The 27,988-nt window shown below is 33.9% G+C and overlaps 3 protein-coding genes across 5 annotated transcripts in view; 2 read left to right on the forward strand and 1 right to left on the reverse strand.

Annotated features, from left to right (window-relative positions):
* The first annotated feature begins 4,185 nt into the window (after window positions 1–4,185).
* On the forward strand, window positions 4,186–18,649 carry LOC128681130 (uncharacterized). Of its 2 annotated transcripts, XM_053764766.2 has the most exons (16): window positions 4,189–4,885; window positions 9,407–9,487; window positions 10,272–10,346; window positions 10,757–10,774; window positions 11,570–11,611; window positions 12,700–12,789; window positions 13,333–13,359; window positions 14,256–14,285; window positions 14,600–14,623; window positions 14,895–14,921; window positions 15,151–15,180; window positions 15,963–15,983; window positions 16,395–16,433; window positions 16,521–16,559; window positions 17,240–17,278; window positions 17,927–18,644. In XM_053764766.2, exons 1-16 carry the CDS (start codon window positions 4,805–4,807, stop codon window positions 17,987–17,989), a joined length of 726 nt encoding a protein of 241 aa, XP_053620741.1. In that variant the 5' UTR covers window positions 4,189–4,804; the 3' UTR covers window positions 17,990–18,644. The 2 variants fall into 2 exon arrangements, with proteins under 2 accessions (XP_053620743.1, XP_053620741.1); XM_053764768.2 differs by lacking the exon at window positions 10,757–10,774 and having other exon boundaries at window positions 4,186–4,885; window positions 17,927–18,649.
* Window positions 5,167–8,293, reverse strand: LOC128681129 (sterol carrier protein 2-like). The gene is made up of 2 exons (XM_053764765.2): window positions 7,161–8,293; window positions 5,167–5,554 (listed from the first exon to the last, which is right to left on the reverse strand). The coding sequence occupies exons 1-2, from the start codon at window positions 8,265–8,267 to the stop codon at window positions 5,453–5,455; spliced, it is 1,209 nt and encodes a 402-aa protein (XP_053620740.1). The 5' UTR covers window positions 8,268–8,293; the 3' UTR covers window positions 5,167–5,452.
* A 66-nt stretch (window positions 18,650–18,715) lies between the features above and the next one.
* Window positions 18,716–27,988, forward strand: part of LOC128681128 (uncharacterized) — a 42,507-nt gene continuing 33,234 nt past the window's right edge. The window contains exons 1-13 of one of the 2 annotated variants that reach the window (XR_008405937.2): window positions 18,716–18,929; window positions 19,415–19,438; window positions 19,825–19,848; window positions 21,120–21,161; window positions 21,843–21,887; window positions 22,188–22,229; window positions 22,632–22,700; window positions 23,609–23,662; window positions 24,893–24,982; window positions 25,146–25,196; window positions 26,056–26,091; window positions 26,696–26,749; window positions 26,979–27,332. Coding sequence is in view for 1 of the 2 variants with exons in the window: in XM_053764764.2 (XP_053620739.1) it covers window positions 18,903–18,929; window positions 19,415–19,438; window positions 19,825–19,848; window positions 21,120–21,161; window positions 21,843–21,887; window positions 22,188–22,229; window positions 22,632–22,700; window positions 23,609–23,662; window positions 24,893–24,982; window positions 25,146–25,196; window positions 26,056–26,091; window positions 26,696–26,749; window positions 26,979–27,332 (912 nt within the window). In the remaining variant the exon portion in view is untranslated. The remainder of the gene's footprint in view (window positions 18,930–19,414; window positions 19,439–19,824; window positions 19,849–21,119; window positions 21,162–21,842; window positions 21,888–22,187; window positions 22,230–22,631; window positions 22,701–23,608; window positions 23,663–24,892; window positions 24,983–25,145; window positions 25,197–26,055; window positions 26,092–26,695; window positions 26,750–26,978; window positions 27,333–27,988) is intronic. The other variant, XM_053764764.2, reaches the window with a different exon arrangement.

Consider the following 27,988-nt stretch of genomic DNA (forward strand, 5'->3'; position numbering starts at 1 on the left):
AGGACACGAAAAGAAGGCATAAATTATCTACCTTCTATAAAATAAATTTTAATAAGTATTCATGATTGTCATTAAGTTATGTTTAGGTAGATATCCTTTCAGTGTCCTAAAATTTATCATTTAATTTTTTTTTAAAAGTAGGTATTTCATAGGAAAAGCATCGAAAACCGAGGCTGGAACAAATCCTACTAATATTATATGCAAAAATTTATGAGGATGTATGCGTGTATGTTTGTTACTTTTTCACACAAAATCTAGTAAACGGATTGTTATGAAATTTATTACACGGGTATAGAATACCGGGTATAAAAACCTAGATAAAAACATTGGGTACTTTTATTCCGAAATTCCCAAGGGAGCGAAGCCCCGGGGCGCATCTAATATTATTATAAATTGAAAATAAAATCGAAGAAATTATCACGAATATATGTATAAGTAAGTACCTATATCAAATTTTTTATTCTGAAATATAATTTTTATGGACAATATTTAACCCAATAAAACGTTCCATTTTTCACAGTCAGTTCACGTCTTGAGTCTTGACCGAAACTTTTAAAGGACCACTCAGGATGGTATGTGAACTAAAGTCGGCATTTACAAGTCTAAAAGCCTTTTTACAAGGAGATTTATGGCGAGCACTTACCTGCTTCACTTTAAAGCCGTTTTATAGGGGTTAAAGAGGAGAACATGTACGTAAAAGAACATTAAAAAGACATGTGGCTGATAAATGTTGGCTTACGTGCGTTACCTACGCGTTTCCTGCTTTGTATTCGACAGCCTGTTCCTTTACCGGTAGAATATTATACCAGGATGTAGCTTATGACATCGTAAAACCCATTTCATTTATTTATTTTTATTTTTGTATCAATTTTAAGCTTGCAACGATCACAATTTTTATTCTGAAGTCTGCATTCTGTAGTCCTACTGTCAAGGAACCCTTATTGTTTTCAATTCAAGGAAATCTGTTTAAGTTTACGAGTATAATAGTCAACCAATTGTATCCTTACTTATAAAACAAAGTCCTCTAACCGCGCGTCTCTCTGTCTGTTCGCGATAAACTCAAAAATTACTGCTTAATTTAATGAGGTTTTCACCAATAGATAGAGTAATTCCTGAGGAAGGTTTAGGGGCATCATGTTTACCCGAGCGAAGCCAGGAAGGGCCTCTAGTTCTACTAGTAGTTTAAGTTTTATAGTAGAACTACCTGGCAAGGTACGAAATTCTCAGTCAGTGATTGGTTGTTGTAGTAAATTACGGAACCCTACACTGTCTATGGCCCGACTCGCACTTTGGCGATTATTTTAGGTTTATTATATCAAAAAAGTCGCGTAAAATAAGTACAATTAGTTACCTAATTATTAGGCAATGAATTGGGTGATGACTTGTGGATAATTCTTATAATAATTCTAAATCTAGAAGACATATGAAGTATCTCATAAACGTTGAAAAATGTAATCTCTTAGTTTTTGCGATAAGCTTTTTTAATGTCTAAAGGAGGTACCTACCGAAATACTTATTTAGGTTTTATTTTTGTATTAATAACATTGGTCAATGAAAACTTTAACGTAGGTAGGTAATATAATACTAAATAAACTCAATAAAGACAGATTTAGTTCAAATGCTGCTATGAAGCGATAACAGCGAGTCCGGAGCCTCTAAAGTATCAAACCGAGAGCTAATCCCTCTTCACAATGAAACGTAACATCTTTTTAAAATACAAAATGGCCGATACGATATTCAGTGATGTGTAAACTCCCGCCTTTTTCATGTCTGTTCGGATAGGTACTCGTTGGTAGGACAAACACATTCAAGTTTTCAGTTGAACAGCATTCTTTATTTAAAATGAACTGGCCACTAAGAAATATTGTGAAAAATGATTTAAGTAGTATTTGTTTTTTGATAACGTTTTATTTTAACCTAAGGCGTTTTATTTTAACATAAGGCAAAACAAAAATTTTACAACTACTCAAATAAAATATTGTGATAATGACAATGCTTTCAAAGATGTGACAAAAATAAAATCACACAATTTTGGACTGGTCCAATCTCTCCATAATACTTAAATGACACGTATAAAATGACGTCAAAACTTGATCAAATATTCACAAAGAAAGCTATGATTGTTCGACAGCTAAGTACCTACATTAAATATTACGTTTATAGTGATGACTTCTTAATAAAAGAAAATGTTCGCTTTGTTTTTCTTTCGTACCTATATTGATCCAGCTGCATTGTTACGGTCTACGTATTACCGTAATGATCCCAAATATATCTATTTAATCTAGATTATACATATTTTTTTACAATTATCTGACCTTGTAACTATCATTTTAAATATTTTTCTAATAATTTAAAATGAGGCAAAAGTTTGTAATAAAAAACACCATGTTCACGGTTCACGGCACAACTTCTCTAATGCATAATAGCGCAGGTAATTATATTTTCTCTCCATCTTTCCTCGATGGAAATTGCTTTTAATCTACATTTTTTTTTGCACAAAAGAATTGATCGCGAGCTAAACACAGGTGGTGTGTCGATATAAGGTATGCAGTTTTAAAAAATGACACAGAAAAGAAAAGTAATTTCAGATTAGAAATACCGTCCAGCATTTTTATTTTTCATGTGTTTTTAAAAAAGGAATATTTATTTTAAATTTAAATCATAAATAGGTCACGATTGTATTGTTTCAGGTCTCATTCTGTGTGCATTCGTTCGTACAAACTGTAAGTTTTGCTTCATTATAAAAACTTAGTTTTAAAATTACGAACTAGTGTTTAGAAACATTACAAAATGACTCCGTTTCGTAATATGGCGGATTTTAAGTACTAAGACAAAATGGCTGTGACGTTTAAACAATATTTTTTAAATATAAAATGATATTTTTTTTCTTTAAAACATAATTAATTATATCTCCATTCCTTTTCTTCGTCTCATCTCAGGTCAGTTTCCGGTCAAGGGAATTCCTCAATTTATGTTTAGTTTATGAAACACGTGGCTTTAGACCAACTTCGGGTCGGCTTCCAACTAGAGAACTCCTCAACAGTTTAATGCAGACATGATTTTTTGCCACGCGTTGAATGAAACAAGTTCTCTCTAAGGATAATAAAAGCTATAAGTAGACTCTCTTATTCGCGTGATATTACGGCGCGTCGCGAATTTATCTCGGATATATGTATATCACATAACCATTGATACACACTAAACTGTACATAAAATCGCTATGAAAATAACTAGTCACAATAAAACCGATTTAAACGGAAACTGGCGTTTTTTTCGCGTCATAAATTTTACAGTTTTACAACATATTTTATGACCGACGACAGGGCTATACCTAGTGACATTTTCCACACTACCGCCGAACTTGGACAGATGCCGACGCAAATGCATATACATTGTGTGGTTTATATGAGTGCTTTTATTGACCGTAATGAAAAACCAGCAATGTACGCCGAATCCGCCGATTTTGGCGTATTGGTCCGCGACAGTAGCCGACATTTGTATTGTAGATGCCTCGATGTAGAAATGGTACACACTATAGAGAATGTTGTAAAAGAAACATACAAACGATGACGAAACACGTTTTAAATGTGTATTTATTGTATTTATTAATTTTGATTCAAATACTTATTTACGTACATTGAAAAAAAAAGTCCGACGGACACAAAGCACACACAAACACAGAAAGGAGCGCAGAAGTTTGATTTGACTGATATTTGAATTTAATCTGTTTTTTTTTATTACCGTTTTTTAGATTTGTAATAGGCTACCGTCAGACATAAAAAATATCCAACCTCTTGGTGCTTTTAAAACGAAACTGGCTCAATGAAAACGAGCTGCTAGTGTGTTATAAATATAATACATATAAAAATATAAATATGAATAGATATAATTTAAAGCTATATTTATCTAATTGGTTAGAATGCACAGCAATCGGTTCAGTTTTTTCTCTTTATTATTATTTTAGTCCTAGTTAAAATTACTGTGCTGTTATTTACGCAACAATGTGATCTTCTTTTTAAATATGTTTTAAACATTTAATAGTATTTTAAAATTAATTCTCATGTGAGTGGCTATGTGTCTTTATGAGAATGAAGTTCTTTAAACCTAAAATTTAATTACACTGGTTGAATATTGACAACGTTTGATTTTATTTTTTTTTATTTCACTTTTTCCTTATTATCTGTGTCGATAAGAGTTAGCTGTTTTTTTTTAAATTAATTACCGTCATGTCATGGAAGAAAATACTATGAGTTTTTCCACAGAATTTAGAATACTATTAATCTAAAAGTATTTAGTAATCTAACCCTTTAGTAAAAACGTTATTCTCTTATTATCCGCGGAATATTTTTTCTTTGTGTTGTCTCGTTCTTTCAATATCAAATATTGAAAAGAAAAACTACTCCAAGCCTAAACAGAGAACTAAATTTGTATTAATAAAGCGGTAAGTGTTGGTTCCGACTGTCTCGTCACAGAACATGTATCTTAAAACATGAAATAAAAAATATATTTTCATAACTTTCCAATTTTGAACGCTGCTGGGTCCAGTGTGCGTGTGTGTGGGCCATTTTGTGCCCAAATACATAAATCTAATTTCACCAACTAAAAACACACATGTAATTTCGAAAAATACCAGTCCAATACACCTAATTTGACACTTGACTATGAAAAGTCCGCCATATTTATGCGGATTAATAAGCAAGAGATTACTTATCAGTGCCTACCATTCGGCCATAAAAAATAATTAAACACATTCGCTACGAATTGCATTTAAAAAGGCAATTTTCTTTGAAAATAGTCGATCGAAATGATAAGGTGGCTCTTGTTTTGTTGTGCTTTGGTTTTGGCGGAAGAAAATTCGACGGATTCGTCGAATGAAACGTTGAGGGTATGATTGTTTTATTGGAGGGATATTAATATAACCATAATAGCGTAGAAAAGTATGGATCAATGACATTAAAATGACATTGTGTAAATGCACAGGTAATATATAAATCTGTGATTAAATGGATGGACAATGACGCTGGCCGTTTGGAAATCGGATCAAATTAAAAAATACTTTTTGAATTTATAACCTACCTTCGATCAGGTGGTTTTGTTCTCTCCAAACATCATTGTTTCGGAATATTCATTAACTTTCCGACGACAATTCAATAAGAAAAATATTACTTAATAGAATAAAAATAAAATTTTATTGATTTTTTATATTATACTATTTCACAATTATAATATTATATCAGTCAAAAATATCAAACGCCAGATATGCATTTTTTATAATTACAATAAATGCACGATGGTACTTACAAATAAATATACCTACAATTTACTCAATATTATAAAATGTAGCACAATATCTATCCACAATACCTTCCAACTTTGCCCGATAAAACTAATATCAAAACTCTCCCGATCCGCTTTTATCCAGATAACACCGGGCGGATCTGGTTTAATCCGGTTATAGTTTCGACCTGTCGGTGAAGCCCTTCTTGTATAATGTCACGACCACCGCTCCTCCTAAACCCAGGTTGTGTTGGAGCGCTATTTTAGCGTTTTTCACCTGCGAATTAAATAAAAAAGAAAATGTGATAGTGTTCTGTATATTATAATCACTAATCACTATATAGTATAAAACAAAGTTGCTTCCCGCCGTCTGTCATTCCAAATGTATACTTGGATCTTCAAAACTACCAAATGGATTTTGATGCGGGTTTTTTCAATAAATAGTCTGATTTCAGAGATTGGCTTAGGTGTTTAATTTAGTTTAACCATGAACGAAGACGGAACGGGCCGCCTAGCTAGCCCGCCCACGCTAGCACTATAGCCAGAAGTGCCCCATTCGCGTCTGTCTGTCTGTCTGTCTGTCTGTCTAAAAACGCGATAAACTGAAAAACTACAGGACGGATTTTTGTACGGTTTTCACGAATAGATAGTGTGATTTCTGGTTTCCTACTAATATTATAAATGCAGCGTCTGTCTGTCTGTCTGTATAAAAACGCGATAAACTGAAAAACTACCGGACGGATTTTTGTACGGTTTTCACGAATAGATAGTGTGATTTCTGGTTTCCTACTAATATTATCAATGCAGTAGTCGGTGAGGATGTACATATATGTGTATTGTTTGTTACTCTTTCACACAAAATCTACTGGACGGATTGTGAAATTTGGTACACGGGTAGAATATAACCCGGAATAACACAGGGTACATTTTTATCCCGAAATTCCCACGGGAGTGAAGCTCCGGAGGGCAGCTAGTTTTATATAAATTCTGAGTGAAAGTAATGTAATTCAAATTCAGGTATCAAATCAACAACACAAAATATAAGATGTTATTATGAAAGTGTCTGATGTTTATAGAATTATCTGTATGATAACTGATAACAGTGGCATACGAGATAACATTTCTATTTGCACTTTAGTTGTTGTAATCTCTCAGAGTTAAAGTTATGATAAAAATGATTGTTGACATTAAAATATTATAGGAATTTATCACGATTTATCCAGTAAATACGCAAGCATATCGTTACATATCTAATTAAGGGCCCGGGCAAAGTCTAGAGACTTTGTTCGGATAAACCACAAGAAATTATACGCCTAAGAAATCATACTATCTGTTAGAAAAACCCCCATCAAAAAAATCTGTAGCGTGGTTTTGTTTTTATTTTATTGTCACTCAAAATAGTTTTACAATTACATGTTATAATACATTTCAAGGATTCATTCGCTAGTTAAAACACCAAGAAACAAGTGCACACAGCATGCTTAACATTTCTGACAAGATGAAGTATTGCATAAAACTGACAAATAAAAAAAATATCATGATTTTTACATTTAGTGAGAAAAAACAAGTACTTAATTCAACAAATCAACTAAGGGCAAAAATACATTTTTTGTATGTATGTTTGTAATGCGATAACTTTCGAACCGTTGTTGGTCTGATTTTGATGAGATTTAAAAGGTATATATAGGATCTGTCAATAGAATTTTTAACTTAGGGAAGCAACAAAATCGGTTGAATTGTTTTTGTTCACGTTCACGGCGAACAACTGGTTATTATAATACAAGTATAAAGCTTGTTGATAAAGTTTTCATATGAACAAACATAGACAGACAGCGGGAAGCGACTTTTATTTTTATACTATGTAGTTATGTAGTGATACTCACTTGTCTTGTGCCAGCTTCTCCACGCAATTGCCAAACCAGTTCAGCACATTGAGCCAACCCTGTGGCTCCCAATGGATGCCCTTTAGCAATCAAACCACCACTTGGATTCACCACGACCCTTCCTCCATATGTATTGTCTCCAGCGTCAACAAATTTCCCCGCTTGACCTACTCCACATAATTGTAAACCTTCATATGTAATCAGTTCATTGGTCGCAAAACAATCGTGAAGCTCCACTACGTTAACGTCCATTGGAGATATTCCAGTCTTTTCATATAACCTCTTAGCTGCTATAGCAGTCATTTGCGAGCCAGCAACTTTCATAAGACTGTTATCCGTAAACAGATCAGCTGTGTCAGTAGCCATTTCCATGCCGATAATTTCGATTGCCTTCCTCTGTAATCCGAATTGTATCACAGCAGATTCTGACATTAGAATAGCTGCGCCCGCGCCATCACTGGTCGGACAACACATCAGTTTAGTCAGCGGACCATAAATCTTCCTTGAATTAAGTACTTCCTCAACACTATACTCCCTTTTACTTTGAGCCCTTGGATTTCTCATACCGTGCCTATGATTTTTAGCTGCAATTTTAGCGAAATGAACTTCAGTTGTGCCGTATTTCTTCATGTGTTCAAGGCCGGCGTTGCCGAAATATTGTACCGTTATTGGACTTTTCACTATTTCGGCCATTTCCGACATTTTGCGGACATGGTTCGCTAAAGGACTCTCGCGGTCTTTGAACATGCCGCCTCCAAGGGCACCAGGCGCCATCTTTTCGAATCCCAACACCAAAGCGACATCAATAATACCAGCTTCAATTAGTTGTTTAGCGATAAACAGAGCAGTAGATCCAGTGGAGCAATTATTATTGACGTTGTATATAGGAATTCCAGTCATGCCAATTTGGTATAAAACTCTTTGTCCAGAGGTCGAATCGCCTGAGGCATATCCACACACAGCTTGCTGTACCACATCGTATTTGATTCCTGCGTCAGCTAAAGCATTTTCGACAGCCCTTTTGCCGTATTCTGGATAATCCCCTCCTGCGCCTGGTTTGACGAAATTCGTCATTCCCACTCCAACAACGAATACTTTCCGAGACATTTTCACGTACGATTTCTCCGGCAAACGAAACAATACTGGCGATTGTGTTGTGAATAACATTATTTGTTTACAAGATAACGTATCTATGTGAACGTTGCCCGGTTTTTACGACCTTTCGTTCGTAAGTAAATAACATTTTAATGCTTAATACTTAAGTGTCTTATTTATTTGATGGCACACACAAGTACTCTTATCATCTAGTCAGGAATTTATTATTAGTTCAGATGTCTTTCGGCGATTTGAATAAAATCTGAAACCTAAGTAACACACATTTTAAATGAGAGTCAGGGATTTCTAGTACTTACTAATGGTATTTTAGTATGCATAAATTGATGAATAATTTACCTATGATTTTTGAGTTAGTCATGCTGTAATGTATAGTATATAAATGTCCAAGTTCCAGGTCAATCTGTAATGATCATTTTCCATCTTAACCCGACCGGGGATCGAATCCGGGACTTCCAACTACGGTTGGAGTCTGATTACAGATAACCATTACATAGGCTACATAGGTCGTCAAATAGGATTCGAACCTGGGACCTTTCGATTGACAGGTCGTAACCACTGGACCAACACATTTTTTATGAGCTGTAAGATCGTAACGCTGATCTGCATAGTTTTAACTCAAAAGTTTCACAGTTTAATTAATCATTAACTGTAGCATTAGATATGTGATTATCATGAACTTTATTTATTATACTTATTCAATTATTCTGATATGCTTGCCTTTTCAATAATTATGTTATGTTATGTACACTGTCATTACACTGTATTGGATATTAGTTTAAAACTTTTGTTGAATGCTTTATAGATTACAGATACAGATTTTTGACGACCTCGGTGGCGCAGTGGTAAGGTTCTAGCGACTGAACCGAGAGGTCCCGGGTTCGATCCCCGGTCGGGTCATGATGGAAAATGATCTTTTACTGATTGGCCCGGGTCTTGGATGTTTATCTATATATGTATTTGTTATAAAATATAGTATCGTTGAGTTAGTATCCCATAACACAAGTCTCGAACTTACTTTGGGGCTAGCACAATCTGTGTGATTTGTCCTAATATATTTATATATTTATTATTATTTATTTTTATTTTGCCTGCATGGAGTTTTGTCGCTGACGTCACTTTTTTTTTTTCAGAAAGCGCTCATACCAAAAAGTTGGACTCCACCGTTCCTGAATCCAAAATTTAATCAAAGAACGACTCGAGTCAGGTACTATGTAAGTGATGTTCTGATGTCTTCAGAATGTATTTACTTCATCATGTAGTCGACTTGTCGACACTACTTCTTCACAGTCGTATTCCTCATGGCCGAGGGTCGTGGTCATTACGTGGAATTAAACACACATAATAACTTTCTTGGCATTAGTAATGCAGTGGTTTGCCTTCTCCATTTCACACACAAGTTAATAATCAACCAGTGTGCAGACCTCACGATGTTTTCCTTCATCGGAAGCAAGTGGTGGTCGATGAAAACTAGTATACATGAGTCAGATTGAATCAGATTGATCAAACTCATGTGGCACGAGTAGGATTCGAATCTGGGACCTTTCTTTCTTATGCAATCGAAAAACAAATTGGTTGGTGGTGCAGACCGAGTGCCGGAATTTCTCCAACTTTCTCAAAATCTTGAAGGTTTTATAAGGATTTTCACGATCGATAAAGTCCGATCGATCCATGTGTTCGATTAAACTTTTTCGATTGTGATCTGTCTGTGAATACCTAACTAGTTCCTTGTAATTTTTACAGGCTTTTATTTACTTTCATTTGTTTTGATGTCTCTCTTCCGCTTGTCCTGCAGAGTTGAAATTTCCCACGTCGTCCCTTCAGTATCGCATGGCCTTATGGTGCTCCCAGTATGGGGCTCCCAACGAGGGAACTCCTTGACGAAAACATTATTTCGTGATCATGATTTTTTTGCCACGTATTGCAACAAGATTTCTCTTACGTTAGTAAAAGCTTCTCACAAAAATGATGTTTTAAAAAAAATTTTTATTTTTACAGCTAAGCAAGCAATACAATGACAGTCTAAAATTCACGACCACACCGTCATACCATACGAAAGCTGTTACTACCCCAGTGAGTACTATTATATCCTCACTTCACGGGCAATATGTATGCCAATGTTCTGACAAATAAGGCTATCGAACACTGAGGTAAGTGGAGAAGAACAAGAAGAAAAGCGAACACTGGGCGTTGAAGTTTCATGGCTCAGGGAAAATCAGAAGATCGTGGTATAAAGGACATTTGTACAGATACCTCACTCTATTTGTGTATATTGATGACGTGAAAAATGACAAACAAACACATTTTCACATTTTGTAATCTCTCTCTCATCGCCGCGAAGCCTGGCTTAAAAAAATACTATCTGAATGTTAGCTAAAAAGTGACGTGAAGGCATATATATACCAATAATAATTATATAAATAGCTTATACGTTGTAATTTATGTAGTTAAAAAAAAAACCCAATGATTTTCTTTTTTTTTAGAATCCATTCTATCATACGGTAAGGAAATTTTAACTTTTATCTTTTAAAATATCATACTTTTTATTTAGATATACAATTTGATAACATTAATTATGTCATGCTTATTGAGGGAATACTTGGTGGTTTTTAATTGCGGTAAATAAAAGCAATCATATAAAATATGCAACGCAATGTTCCACGCATTCGCGTCGGCGTTCGATGACAGTGCGGAGTCAGCATTACGGTTGACACTAACAGATCCCTACATGGGATAAGTCCGCCGTTCTACGTACATATAACTTACATATATTAATATACGAGTAATATTACTCTGTGTGCTTATTTTGTTACAATAATATTATTAATAAAAATTATAGGCTTCAAATCTAAAGATTTAACATAAGTTTAATGTGTTAGCATTTTTATTGTATCATTATAGCCAATGCCCGCGGCATCGCACGCGTAAATTTTCCGGGATTAAAGTCCCTATGCAAAATTACATACTTCAAACTACATATATGTAAAATTTCAAGAAGATTGGTTGAGTAGACAGAGCGTGAAGAGGTAACAAACAAATTTAATTTCACATTTATAATATTAGTTAGGATTAAGATTTTATTTGCACTTCTCTAAGTTTTACTTCTCTTCTATATTTCTTATTTCTAGTCTTCGTCTTCGTTTCTTTATTCTAGTCTGTCGTTATAAAGCTGCTTGCTCAATTTGTTTAAATCATTATTTTAAGCTATATATGTTAAATTTTTTACTTACATTCACTATGTATAACTCATTTGGCCAATCATACATTGTTTCTGATATTTTATTTATATTTTTCAGAAAGGTGTGGCTAAATACGACTATGATATTGTTAAAGCAGTGGTAAGCTTCATATTAAAAGTATTAAAACCCATAAGTATACTCGTAATAAGAATTTTAAGGACTTTTCCATCTTTCTAGTGGAAACAATGATAGGTTTTTTCCTTTTTCGTAGATACTGAGTTTTATTTTATATTTTAAACTAGCCTTTGCCCGCGGCTTCGCCCACGTGAATTTTCCACGAGAACAGTTAGTTTTCCGGGATTAAAAAGTTATTCTATGTGTTTATCTATACCTCAAACTACGCATGTATGCAAAATTTTAAGATGATTGTTTGAGTAGACTGAGCGTGAAGAGGTAACAAACAAACTTTAGTACTTTACTTATAATACTAACTAGTATTGTATATATATAATATTGTATAATTGTATATATATTGTATGTATATAATATAGTATTTGTATATAGTTGTTATATGCTAAATGCTAACAATAAAGTTGTAATATATAATAAAGTTATATTCTTTTTACATTTTGTAACATGACTTTATTGTATACATTTTATAAATATTTAATATCAGAAGAATATTAATAATTGTCATTATAAATTATCAAAAAATGTTTGAAGATTACCTTAAGTTTGTCTTATACAAGTAATATGATATTCAACTTTAGAGAATTACCTCATTTATTGCTGCACCACCCCGCTTCGAGGGAGAAATAAAGTTATATTATAAAAATAAAGTTTATTTTGTTAGCATTTAGCGCCACGTACAATAAAATACAGGTTTTTCGCAAATCCCGCGGGACAAGTGTTTTTCCGGGATGAAAGTTAACCTATGTCCTTCTCCATACTCTTAATTATACATATTATTATGTGAAATTTCAAGAAGGTAGATTGATTAGATAACGCGTGAAGCGGTAACAAACTTACTTTCGCATTTATAATAAGTTGTGCAGCGAACCAATCACATTGCCTTGTGGTTGTCGTTGCGTCACAATTGGTTCGACGCGTCTCACTTAGAATCGACTCGATGGTGAGATGCAAATAGCAAAATCACACAACACTCACTCCACTCGACCGCTTCGATAATTTGTGCCACAAAATAATTTAAACATAATTAAAAAAGAAATGTTTTTTTTTTTTTACAGCGACAAGATTTTATGATGGGCCCAAGAAAACCGGTTGCCAGAAACGAAGCTCCAAAGAATACGGATAATGCATACGAATTTGAACATATAGTATGTAATTTTAATTGTTTCACCAAGAATAGCTTGCACCAGTTCATCTTTGACGTTAACCTGCGCAGAAAAACGTCATCTTGTCTAAACTTCGGTGGCGTGCAGATTAAAGTGAACGTCAAAGTGACTGGTGCAACTCACCCTAAGGTGTCCTGTCCCGTCTGTCGGACTGTCTGTCAATAAAGTCTTGCTAATTAAAACTGCTATATAACTTCTATTTGGCCTACACAATTGAAAATTTCCACGTGGCTTTACTGTGAGCTGAAAGATGCTTTATTAAATATGATGAGCAAGACCTGATGGTGTACCCAGGATCGGCTCCCAACTAGGGAACTTCGCAACGGGTGCACGGACCTAATTTTCGTTGTCACGCGTTCAATTAAACAAGATCTCTCTAAAGAGATTAAAAGCTATGGTCAAAAAGGATTTTATGGAAAAAAAAATATTTCTTATTTAGATAGTGCTCCTGCCCTAAAATAGGATAGCTCCATACTCTTTCAGTACGTACACAAACATAATTTATTTGTATTAATATTTTTTCAGAATGAGACTTTAGCAAGGACGGGAAAAGTGAGTTTCTTTTTTTTTTAAATACGGAATTTGAATATTACCATCAAGTTATCACGCCAGAGGGCAGCAGTAAAATACGGCTTAAACAGCGCATTTTGACATTGAAAGTGACAGTAAAAGTTTTCTAAAATAAAACAAAAACTAAATTATATTGCACTATGGCAACGGTGGTTTGTGTTCGTACTGCCATATGTGCTGTGCTATGCGAAATATACCCCCATTGGCTATTGTCCGCGATTCCCCTCGCGGCACAAATTTGTCTATGCCACTCTCAAGTCCAAAAATCTATCTTCACACTAAAAACATCTCAATCCAAATATCAGATTGTAAGTTAGACCATCCGATATAGAACTGTGAAAACTAGATCAAATTCTACCCAGTAGTTTATACGTTTTGCGCGAACTAACATAGCCCAATTGCAGTTTTATTATATGTGTAGATAGAAGATATACATAGATAGATAAAAATATTTATTTGTTTGTCTGTACCACACATTCTACATTCAATGACATAATATGTCACTGTTATATTATAACGATTTAAAAAATATATAAGCAGATATTGTATAGACAGGTACATACCTACGTTGTGAAGTTTTGAATCTTCTTCTAGAGATAGTAGTTTTTAAATAGTTCCTGTTAAATTGCATTTTTTCTTTTATATTTGTACGCCGCTGTGGCAGAATACAGAGCACTTTTAAATGTTCCTTTTTATCATGAATACCTGTATTTACAAATAAATATTTTTGATTTGATTTGATTTTATTGCGATATCAGATTATTTGAATTAATTTAGAATGAAAAGAGCATTGTTTGTATTTTGAATAATACGTATACATGCCGATTTTATGCAGTTTAGTAAACATTACCTATTTAATATTGTCAATTTGTCTTCAGTGGCAAGAGTACAGGGACCGCACGGACAGGGTAAGTATTGAATTACTCGTACGGCCACGTCTTGCGTAGACCGGCAAATTACGTAGGGAACAAATGTCTGGCTAAGTCGCTCCCGCCCGGCCCTGGCAGAAGGCAAACCAAAGATATGCTGGCTTGATGTCGTCAAGGATGATATGCGTGCCAATGGTCTGACAACTAGAGATGCCGATGATCGAGCGAAGTGAAGATTGGGATGAAACCGGGAAAACAATCTCATCTTAATGAAAGAGTGATTAAATCTTCCGCTCATCAGCCTAACCAGACGTGTATGATCGACTTTATGTAGTGTATTAATTTGTTTACAGGAAAAAATTATAAATCACCCAGACGTAAGTAATATTGTACCTACTTGTATATCGTATTTAAAACAATTTTTCATGATTGAGTAAAAAATTTTTTGACATTTTTATTTAATAAAAATGGTATCCGTTAAAAAAAAAAGAAAATAGTATTGAGTCACAGATTGATTAGTAACATTTATATAAATATTTTAAGTTGTTAGGTATATTTCAAACATTCTGATAATGTCCTTTTACTGTTCGAGCTGGGTATTTTTTGAGTTGATTCTCGTTTGATTTTGATGATGAGTCTGAATTTCAGTGGCAAGGCAGATTGAATAGAATTGCGGTAAGATTATCATTTGTATTACCTACATAGATAATTAAAAGTAATAAGAATGAACGAACGAGTTCGATCGAGGTAAGTACGTTTACCTCTGGCAAATCACCTTGGTTGTCTGCATGATTATTTATATATAATAGAAATTTGTTCAAATTATTTCTTTGAACATTTTCGAAATCTCCCGAGTTTTCAGCGGAACTTAAATTAATTTCTTGTTTAATAATGCTATTTTCAGGCGTGGCTGAGGGCTATCAGAATAGAGCAGGTAATTAATGAAAAAATATTATGAATAGCAATAATTTTAGCGGACCCTAGGTTCCGACATTCAACGGTCGAGTAAGAAATCGGGAAAATGCTCAGAGAGTGGTAATATTCAGAAAAGTAAATATAGTAGGTATTATTCTACCGTATTAACTCTTGAGCTAGTCTCCAATCGTGCTATAATGACTTCAACTGGATCGATTATCGTTTTTCCCGAAATAAAATTTTATTTAAGTTATTAGGCCATCTTTAGGTCACAGATTCATTCGTTCAGATTCATTTTCGTTCACACAGTATATGAATGAATAGTTCACCTGTTTCGAAGCAAACTAGCTGTGAAGATCGGACAGATAGACAGTCTGATTTTAGACAGACATCAGTGATTTTACAAGGTTTTTCCTTTTGAGACCTTAAAAACTGCACGCGTTACGCAGTCTTGAGTACTGGATATAGTATAAATAGATTTTATAAATTGTAAATAATTATTGGGAGGTGTAAATGTAATGCTCAAAATTCAGGCTTCATGGTTTATCCACACTGTTTCGTGAAAGATAGAACGTCCGTGCCGCTTTTTCGCTCGACTTGGGGAGCCGCTGCCGTGCCCCCAGATAAATGTTTTGTTAATTTTATTTAAAACTTCTTTGCCAACCATAATAAATAGGTACACTTTTCGACGCTCCTTTTAGAGCTTAGCCTCTGTTCCCATTCCTTACTCCTGTGTTCCTTCCTCCTACGTTTATGTTATCTGCGGAATCATAAATCATAAAATATTTTGTAATATTTCAGGATGAAAAGGATAGAATTAAAGTAAGTTAATTGTACACTCTAATAATATTGGTATTATTGAGAATTTAGACAATTGTATTGATATGTTATCATGTAAGTATAATTAAATGAAATTTAGAAGGAAAAAATATTCAATTTTCACGAGTGTACAAAGCGTTATAGTACTACACTAGCTAGTTAAAGATTTTGCAAAAGTAATTTCTTTTTAGGGTTTAGAATGTGAAACATTATCTATATAATCCTTATTTATAAAAATAAACATAGGTAATAAATAATATTATTAACTCGTATATTTAGATAACATTGTAATAATAATAAAAAAGTAAGTTAAATTAAAAACAAAAAGTGATAAATATTATTAATTAAAATTAAATAGGTATTAACTAAATAAATTAACTAAAATTCGATCATGTTTTTTGTTACATGTAACAGTTCTCATACAGAAAATCTGGCAAAAACTTCACCGATCTGGTAAGCAGTCTATATTCTAAATCGATGTAAAACGAAAACTTTGGAAAATTTTATTTCAAGTATTTATTTTTGTTACGTATGTGTTAGTTTTCACTCAGTGACGCCGGCGACAATTCTACTAATTTGGTAAGCGTAATAGTTTATTAAGAGTATGTGACCTTATGAATGATTGTAAGTTACACATTTTTCTGTAATCTGCAAATCAAACGCTGTACAGACAGATTAATAAGTTTTATTACAAAAAATAAATTTTTGACACAATCTTTTATTGTTGGCAGAGATATCTTATTGCATTCAATGTGTGACAAAAAAAAACTTGTCAGTAAACCGTTGAGGAGTCCCCACGTTTGGATCCGTTCCTGGGTGGCACCATAAGGTCATGAATATCATATTAATGCATTGTCATCCAAACTAAACGCGTGTACACAAAATTTTAGCTAAATCAGTTGAAGATATCTGTTTCAAAATTGAGTTGCAAGATTCAGCTCGAGACATAGTTACATTGTATACAAAGTAGTTAAATAAGTACGTTGTGTAAATTAGATTTTATTACACAAATATTATTTTAACAACCGAATTCAAACAGTAAACCAAACAAATAAGAGAATTAAGAGAACCAGAAGACACTTAAGAAAGTTTTAATAACCAAAAAATTCTTCGTAAAGGTAAATTGCTTCTTTATATGTTTTAGAAGTTTTTAACTTAACGTGTTCGATTTTGGGTGGTGTGGATCGTGTGCCCCAAGCCCCGAGACAACCACTCGTTAAATGATTTTTTATTGTGTATTTTTTGTTACATGTGTAAAGTTTCCATTCAGTGAAGCTCGCAAAAATTCTACTGACTTGGTAAGCTCTCTGTATATATAATATCGAATTAAAAGCTTGGATTTTTTAAAGCAACATTTTATTATTTAGAGATACGGTACCACGAAATAAGGCCCGTGATAATATGAGGAACTATTGCAGTAACAGATAGGCCACATTGCTGTTTGCAGCGACGGTGACGCCGCGTCTGCGTCACTTGCGTACGATCTCGGAAATAGATTGGGTTAAGAAGTTGTTAGTATATTAAATAAATATATATTTTTAATGTTTATTGTTTTTGGCTTTTTATTGTCCATCTATTTTTTGGTAAATTTATTTATGAAAGTAATTACACAACAATCTTAATATAATATTTTTTTACATTATACTACAACTAAAAGAAAAGAAATTTAAACCAATAGAAACAAATTGGTTAAAAAAATAAGGATAATAATTATTTGGGTACATATATAAATTTACAAAAATGCCAGTCTCTGCAATTCGTTACCCTGAGGTAGCCTGCCCAGAAGGCTGACAGCATTGCCACGTTGAATGGCAATGCTTAAACTCTGGCCTCGATATATGCCAACATTTTGGTCACCTGTTTTCTCAATGAATTTAATGGAGATGGTAAAACATTTCTTGTTTATTTTACTTTAATAATAAATTTAATTACACAACTATTTATAGGACACGAGAAGGGTGAGTAATAATCATTGTACAAACGATTTTCATTATTATCTATTTTATTAATTAATTCATAATCACACTTAAACTACATACAAAAATAATCTACAAAAAGCCTTAACAGGTTTATACATACATACTTATATTCGCTTACATACTTAAGACAATACCTAAGATTATACCATTCATACTGCAGGCACACGTCACGTCTTATGTTTTTAGTATTTAAAATGTAAGGTAGGTTATGCTTTTTATAACGCATCGGAACGAGATGCTACTGCGTCAAGGTAGATAAGTGTGAGTTGTTTCTGTTAACAGATTGATACATCACTGAAAAATATTTTTAATTTATTCTTTATGTTTTTATTCGCTCCCTTGGGTGTTTTGAGCCTACAGCAATCTTGGATAATGTACCTTTCTGACGGTGAAATAATTTTTGAAATGGAATCGGTTCGGTAGTTTCGGAGATTACCTACCCGCCTCAAACACAAACTCACAAACGCTTACCTCTTTATAATAATAGTATAGATTATGTCTTTTAATCATAGCCTTCTGTGTGAGACCAAATACTTACTGTTAAATGAGTTTATTTTAGTGTTTCTTTTCTTCAGCGGTCGTTCCGATATTATAGTTTGTATTTAACAAACTGACCTCCACAAATCGATTGTAAGGATATTGGTTCGTGTTGAGAATTGTAAATGAATCACAGCGTTTTAATGGCCGTTGTAAAAAACGCAATCTCTTAGTCCGTGTTGTTTATTTAAAAATGAAGGGACAAGTTTCAAGAGGGGTAAGAAAACCCTTGGCCCATAAAATTTAATATAGTACCTATCACTATTCGTCAATGGACCCCCGTCTCAGGTGTCCATGAGGATTTTTCCAGTGTACTGAACCCTAAAAAGGTTATTATTATTCTGAAAACAATAACTTTGCTTTTTAAACGACTTCATATAGGATATATGTTTATTTTTCGTTTCAGATGGACGCATATTGGGATGATTTTGATGTAATTATACCATAATACTATTTAATCGGCAATGTTAATTTATTAATCAATAATGTTGGTCAATTAATGAGTCTTCTTCTTCGTAACCGTATTCCTCATGACTGAGGGTCGTGGTCATTACATGGAAAGAAACACACGTAACAATTTCTTGGCATTATTAATGGAGTGGTTTGTCATTGCCTTCTCCATTTCACACACAAGTTAATAATCAACAAGTGTGCAGGTTTCCTCACGATATTTTTCCTTCATCGGAAGCAATTGGTGGTCGATGAAAACTACTACCTATATACGAGTCAGATTGGTATACAAACAAATGTGGCACGAGTAAGATTCGAACCTGGGACCTTTCGATCCACAGGCGGGGGTCTTAACCATTACACCACCACCGCTCCGCATCCGCTCCGCTCGCATGGCACAATTAATCAATAATGTCATGTAATTGATCAATAATGTTAATTAATGCTTTTAGTTTTAATTTGTTCCAGCTCAAGAAATTTGAGGATATGGAGGTAAAATACTATTTATTTCAAGTTTAAAAAGACGCTCTGCAGTTTGAAGGCATTGGTGGTAAAAAACCGGAGAGACGGAACCCTTTGTGTGCGAGTTCGTTTCGCGCACTTAGAATTTTTGAAATTATGATTTCTTTAATTCTCGATGAATGATTTTTATCTTATCGTTTTTGTAGAAAACGTTAAAAATATTTGTTTTATTCTGTTTTTTTAGTATTTATTTGTTGTTAAAGCGGCCATAGAAATACATCTTGTTACATCTGTTCTTCGCTATAAATATATATTAACTAGCTGTTAGTTGCGGCTCCGTCCGCGGCGATTATTTCAAATTAATTTGTAATATTGTTATGTATAATATAATTATTATAATGCCCAAGTTTTTTCAGTTTCCCGACAACAAAGGATTTGAGGTAATTTCTCTTACTTCATAACAGCTTTTGCCCGCGGCTTCGCCCGTGTTAATTTTCCCGGATGATAGGTACCTTATGTCCTTCTCCATACTTAAAACTATATGTATGCAAAATTTCAAGAAGATTGGTTCAGTAGATCGAGCGTGAAGAGGTCACAAACAAACTTACTTTCGAATTTATATTATTAGTTAGGATTATGTAAAAAATTTTGTTGTGAGATTGTGTGCCAAATTATATACCTATGTATACCTCAACCGAATCCAGACTCTGTAGAAATGAATCTATAAAGGGCCCAATATTTCTAATATTGTAACTATAACTTATAACTGAATTTAAGTTTTATTTTTTTTCGACCTATGAACACGATAATTTAAATTTGATTCCTGCGCGCGCACTTCTAATCTAGTTTTTCATATTGTTATCCTGACATTCTTATCTACCAATTGGTGTTAACAAGCAAGAATATAATTATCTATTTTTTAGCTCAAAGTTTTTTTAATTCCATCCATCATCTAATAAGTTCCGTAATGAACATCATAACGGGGTTACTGGTATCTAACGCATAACTTTCCAAAGGCGCATAAGGTAAATAGAGACTAACAACTTTTGTTCTACGATTTATGTCGTAGAACGACGACGATTACGATTTATCTAAACGTAATAAATACAAACATTTTCCTTTTCTTAGTTTTAATGTCATTTCTATAAATCGTTAACTCTATGTTCGATTCCGCTACATAACGCTACTGTTCTGTCTCGTGTTGCTTGGCAATTACATAGATTTAAGATGTGTAGAATTGCAAATTAGATTGTATTATTTTAAATGAAAAAAAAAAACAACTACGAATCACGAAAAGTTGTAGAATAAAAGTTGCTTGTAAAAAAGTGTGTAGTACCCAAGTAATGTTTAGGAGGTTTTGCGTTTGATATCCCATAATCTGAATCTAATAACCGACCATTGCAAAAGTGCCTTAACTGTCATTCTCGTAGGCCGAACGAATAACTATGCCATCGACCTTCACAATTAATTTGACAACATCTGTGGCTTAATGGTCACCACGCCGGATTGGACACTGGAGGGTTCGATTCCCGGTCAGGTCAAGATGGAAAAAGATCCTTTTCAGGTTGACCTGGGTCTTGGACATTTATCTATTTAAGTTTAGGTTATAGAATATAGTATCGTTGAGTTGAATATCCCATAACACAAGTCTCAATCTGTATGATATGTCCTTATATATTTATCAATAAGAAATGTATAATATATTTCTCAGGATTCTTCAGAAATTGCTGCTCACTACGCTCCTGTTCCTAAGGTAAGTACATATAAAAAGTTGATAATGTTTAATATAATTATACGTACTGGAAGTATTGTATACTCTGTGGTATTAAGTCCTTTAGCTAGTACATAATTACACTAGTAAATTAGGTCTAGTCCACTAGGTCCCGGGTTCGATCCCCGGTCATGTCAATATGGAAAATTATTTTTTGAGATTGACACGGGTCTGGATATTCATCTATATTTATATACGTCATAAAATGTTGAACCGTTGAGTTGGTATCCCATAAAACCCAGTCTTGATCTTAACCTGGGGCTAACTCAATCTGGTTGATGTGTCCATACAAAAAAAGTTGTCTATTTTAATAGTTTGGCTTCAGTTTTACCTACTTTTCTTACAGACTTGAAATTTTCACGTCACTTCAGATTGCATATTTATGCATTCATATAAGTATGAACTGATAGATCCAGCGTCGGTTCCCGACGAGGGAACTCCTCAACGGTTTGCACCGACATGTTTTTTTTGTCACGCGTTGAATGCAACAATATCTCTCCGATAACTATAAAGGCTTGTGTCAAGAATTATATTTTTATAAAAAACTTTTTTAGTTTCGTTTGAAAAATCGAAATTGCTTCTTGCTACGATTCAGTGTCAGTGTGCTATTGTTTTTTTTTTTAAATAATAACATTAACGTAAAAAAAAATTAATTGATTTCAGTTGGGTGGTGCTGGGCCGCCCGGTGGACTGGGTTCAGGAAATCCGGTAATTATCTATACATACTATTATTATAAAGAGGTTATTGTTTGTGACTTTGTATGTTTGTGGCGGGTAATCTCTGAAACTAGCGAAACGATTTCAAAAATTCTTTCACCATTATTAAGTTACATTATCTAAGGTTACTATACGCTATATTTTATCTCAAAATTCCCACGGGAGGACTAGGATTCGAAATTCGGACATTTCGGTTCACAGGCGTCTTAACCATTGCACCACCGCCGCTTTTAACATCCGTACAAGTGTACAAATGTAATTTTTATAATAATTATTATTGTTTTGTTTTAGTTACACCCTATCGATAGACATGCGTCAGCAAATGGCATGCCCGTAAGTACATTATAGAAGTTGAAAATTATACAATTTATTACTAGCTGCCCGTCCCGGCTTTGCTCGGTTGGTATAGTACATGGTATAACAAATTTATTTGTAACACTGATTAATAAAACCCCGACTTTCAATATTCATTTCGCTACAACTTTTGAACGGCTGAACCGATTTTGATCTAAGAATCTAAGAACCACCGCGTAAAAATTAGCTATCATATAAAGAAACCGTATTGAAATAGGTACACCCGTTGATGAGCTACGGTGTCACGTACACAGACAGAACACTGTCCGTCTACTGACACTCTCTGAACTCTCTCTGACACTTACCGGGCAAACTTATAACACCCCTCTTTTTGCGTCGGTGGTTAAAAATAAATGCTTACATGTAAAATATGTATTTTAGCCGGGATCCATTAATAACAAACCACCTCTTCCCATGGACATTAAGCCAGGAGCACCCTCAGATTATCAGGTAATTTATCAATAATTTAATTTTTTTTAAAGGATAATGAACTATAATTTTGACGTTTATTATATGGATTGGACATTCAATATTGATATTTTTATTACCAATTATTATTTTTCTTGACTTATTATTTAAATATTTATTAACTATGTAATTTACTTAACTTATTATTGACGTATTTTTTATCGTTTACTATATATAATATTATTATGATGTGACATAATTTATTAATAATAGAAATTGCATCCGCATATAAGTAACTTTTGAAATTTAAATTTTATAATAAATCCGTCTGCCGTTCCATATTTTTCTATGCAAATACCCGACAGGGTTCGTATTGTACCTATTATGTAAACCGTTTAGTTAGCTAAGAGAACAGTAGGCCTACCATCAACTTTTAAAGAACGATTCCAATGCAACTCAGTTAACACGTTAAGAGATGATAGTAAGCCCCCTGGTGGTGCCTGTCGATGGTGTGTTGTCGATGTAGCGACAGTCGATGTACTGACTGCCGATATTATGAACTAGAACCCGTTATTTTATAATGTGTAAGGATTAGTGGCCCGTCCTGGCTTCGCTCGGGTAAAACCATACTTATAACCGACAGACAGCGACAGAAGCGACTTTGTTTTACACTATGTAATGATTACATTGTCCCAAGACATCGTGTCCCCGCGACCGTAAACACGTGACAACGAGAGAGAGAAGCTCTTTTTTGTACAAACAAGTTAATACAATAATTAGCAGTACAGCGAGGAAATGCTGCCAGCATACTGGGCAAGTTGCCTCGATGCGGCGCGTTTGAGGAGGTTTTTTTATTTGTAATTTTTATGTTATTTAAATATTTTTTGTATAATTGTTTTTAATTAGAAATTATATGTGCTTTGTACAAACATTATTTTTCTCTATTACAGGGCAAACCGGTTGCTAGGAAGCAGCCGGGATCAGATTATTATGATTATGATTCTGTAAGTATAATTTGAGTTTCAACAATGCGTTCCAAATATTTTTTCTTCATTGAAAGCAGTTTCGGTTTCTCACAATCTAGACAAGCTTGAATTAAAGTAATCGGTATATTCAGTTCTGCTTGACATAATTTAGGTTAGGTAAGAATTGTCATGATAATAAAGAAGCTTGAGATATGAAAAAAAATCGGGTTGCACTCCGGGAGCGCCGACAGAAGTGAAAACTTGAATATTAACGTTGTGCATTTTTGACATCTTACGAATTTTCGATCAGGGTCACGTGTCCTGACGCGAGTTTAACATTTTTTTACCCATCACAAAAAGTGCACAACGCCGCTAAAGAAGTTATCACTTTTACGTCGTCGAGAATCACTCCTCATCATTTCGTAATGATGAGGAGTGATTCTGCGAACTGTGGACACAAAGGGCTAAATCCTTCTTATCCATTCATAAGAAATGCCAGTGTCCCCACTATGGGGACATTAAAACTGGCTTTGATTATGTGCCGTGAATATTTTCGTTGATATCTCGATATAGGAGGGAACTAAAAGTAATCAAGTTGACCAGTATTAATTCTCTATCGAGATTAACTTAAAAATATAGTTATATTGTTGATTAAATTACTGTGACACGTGTTATAATTGTATTAAAATGAAATCCCATTTTTCTTTTTCTGTTTCTTAAATTCTACTCTTGATACTTTTGATACAAAACATTCGTCTGTTTTTAAATTAAAACTGAGAAATAGTTACCTGATTTTATCAAAACTAATTAGGTTAGCATTATGTAGTTTGGTTATTAGAATTCGGATCATAATCAAAATCAAATCAATTTATTCAGAAAACAGGCCTTCACAGGCACTTTTTCACGTCATATTCTAAATTAAACGGTATCTACCAAATCTACAAACTAATAGCATTCCGGAACGACCACTGCTGAAAAGAAATGCCGAATGAAACTCATGCCAGATGGGCTTAGTACCTGTTTGGTTGTGTTGCCCCGGGCCCCTCCTCTGTTCCCATTGTAATAAATACACTTTTTGTACGATTGGTATAGTTATCTTTATTTGCTTTGGTATTCTAAGTACACATTTAATTATTAATTATATTGTTCTGCCGACGCCATCTTCTAATAATTATTGTCTATATCACATAGGGATGTGACATCTATCAACAGTAACAATTTTATAAATATCAATTTATGTAACATTTTTTAAAGTTAATCAATTTTCAGGGTGAATATGTAGGTGAAGGCGATGGCCCACCGAACAAGGGTGGCCCACCTAGCGTGAGAGCATCACCTCCAACGGGCGACCAAAGCCAGGTGAGTTTTTCAATATCATATTGTCACTGTCTTCAGCATTGTAGCTTAAAAACAATTGAACCAATTTCGATTAAAATCTTCGATTTACGCATCTCTTGGTTCTGTCTACCTCGTTAGGGTTAAAGACGTGATACTATATATACATGTATATTTTAATTTTTAGCCTCTCCCAGAACGTCTACGAAATAGAAACGGAGGACAATGGCAACAAAATGTAAGCACAACACGAGTACAACGAACATTGTAACACTTAAATTTATTGTAGAATCCAAAAGTTACTATGCTTTTGGATTCTACAATAAGTTTAAGCTAAGCACTGTGCATAAAATTAGCATGTGTAGAGTGTGCCAATCTGTATTATTAATAATTATTTGTAAGATACATTTTTTCATGCGATGGCCAAGTCGATCTATTTATTTAAAACCTAAAAGATTTTAAATATTGATAATAACTTGCGTAACTTAAGGCAGAAGGGCCCTTAAGTAGGGACTAAATAAATTAATCGACTTGGTGTTACATGAATCTCACAACTTTTTACGGTAGAAAAACTGAGATGCGAGACTTGGGTATTTTTACAGGATGTTTTTGATGGCAATAGTTTTATCCCGACAATTCCGCCTCGTTTTAGGACGGTTACTGTCATTCTGCCGTCGCATATATAAAGATGGATTTTATTGTCAATCAACTGTTTTTTTTTGTCTGGAACTACGAGTATGTTAGCTTTCAATTGTTTTCCAATGCTTGCCATATTGTGTGTACAAGTTTTTGGGTCACAGTCTGGCTTGTAACGTAAATTAAAAACTTCTTTGACAACAATTAAAATCATGTCGATTTTTTTAAATTATTATATATATATATATAAAGATCTTTTTTTTTCTTTAACATGGGAGAGGTGTATTTAATAATCAAATTTGTTTGTTTGTAATATCTTTATTGTACAAAGAACACATGTTAAAAGTATACATAACAAGAAGGTAAACACACATTGGAGGATTTATCCCATGAAGGGATCTCTTCCAGTCAATGAACGACAGTTTGAGAGGATATATTTTTTAATATTAATTTATTTTCAGGAGTCCCAATCACCGTATGGCCTACCTCCAGCAGAGGTAAGCATTACATATAAGCATATACTATATATTTATACATATATATTTATTCATATACTTATTTGAAATAAATGTCAAGTAATCAGTACTTAATATACATTACTTAATATAAGTTATTCAAAAAACATAACTACTATTATTTGCAGAAGTTGTATTTTAGTAAAAAAGATTGAAGCAGTGGTGGCCCAGTGGAAAAGCCTTTCGCCTGTGGATCGCAAGGTCTCAGGTTCGAATCCTACTCGTGCCACATGAGTTTGTATACACCAATCTGACTCATGTATAGTAGTTTTCATAGATCACCACTTGCTTCCGGCGAAGGAGAACATCGTGATGGAAACCTGCACACTGGTAGACAGTTTAGTTCACTAGTGTGTATACGACTACTGACAACTAGGGATGCCGACGACCGTGCGAAGTGGACATGCAAAAGCAGGATAGCATACCTGGACTCCGACGCTCTACAGCTGAAGAAGAAACCGGGAAAATGCTCATACAAGCTCCAGCTGATAATAATTATTTATCGAGAGATAAATAAATTTCTAAATACGAAGCGCTTAAGTTAATGAAAAAAAATCTTTATGATTATTTAAATTTTTGGTTCTAGCCATTTCCAGGACGTCCACCGAATAAACACGGCAGAGGAAAGCCGCCACCATACGTAAGCCAAATTATCACAATCAAATTTATCTGTCCATTTATCATATTATATTGTAAATTGCGATACTATTGCGATACATTCGCAATAGTTTTTGTTTTGTTTATTTTGAAATGCCCTTAAAAAAACTATATCACCAATTTCAGTGATAGTTTTTTAGTGTAATAACTATATGTGCCGTTTTATGAACTTTTAATTGAGTTTACTAATTTCCAATTTTATTACTTTTTAGCAATACCAATTACTACCCAATACGGGTGGTCCATTAAGTATGGGTAGTCTGCCAAACATGGGTGGCCCACCAAATATGGGTGGTCCACCAAATATGGGTAGTCCATCAAATATGGGTGGTCCACCAAATATGGGTGGTCCACCAGGTATTGGTGGCCCACCAAATATGGGTGGTCCACCAAATGTTCATGGCTTACCAAATATGGATGGCTTGCCAAATATGGATGGCTTACCAAATATGGGTGGTCCACCAAGTATGGGTGGTCCACCAAGTATGGGTGGACCATCAAGTATGGGTGGCTTTCCAAATATAGGTGGGCCACCAAATATGGGCAATGAAGCTCTAAGAAACAGGGTGAGTATTTTTATTTGCTTTTTTTGTGACGAGACGCATGCTATTTGTGAAATTATTATTGTTTAACACATTTCTGATGGGACTGGAATTTTTTTCTATCCACGGATAAGAAATTGACGGAGGGAAAAGGTCTAGATACGTGGAAGAAGTTAAATCTTATCCTAGTTCGTTTGTATTCTAATATAACCTCAGAATACAAACATAATAAAGGTATACATATAAGTGAAATCAGCGACTATGAAGGTATTGTTGCATATATTGGAAGAGTAAGTTTATTTGTTAGACAAAGACAAAGACAAAGATTATTTATTTGCAAAAACATGAGTTTACATTTATTTACAATGTGGTGTTAAAAGAAAAGCTTAATCCTACATGTTTCATCGTCCACGGGTGTGCAAATTTAAATGGAGAACATGCTATCATCCCGCAAAACAAAATCTAATAAATAAAAGTAACTAAATTAACTAAATTGTTATCTAAATCTATCATTAAAAAATCGTTCAAATTATAATAACATTTATCAATCAGCAAGGACCTGAGGTGCTTTTGAAATAAATTTAAATTCTGATCTTTAATTTGTTGTGGAATTTTGTTATAATAAGACATATTAAAAACCCCGACTTTCATTATTCATTTTGATATAACTTTTGTACGCC

Source organism: Plodia interpunctella, chromosome 26, assembly GCF_027563975.2.
Source record: "Plodia interpunctella isolate USDA-ARS_2022_Savannah chromosome 26, ilPloInte3.2, whole genome shotgun sequence".
Classification (NCBI taxonomy): domain Eukaryota; kingdom Metazoa; phylum Arthropoda; class Insecta; order Lepidoptera; family Pyralidae; genus Plodia; species Plodia interpunctella.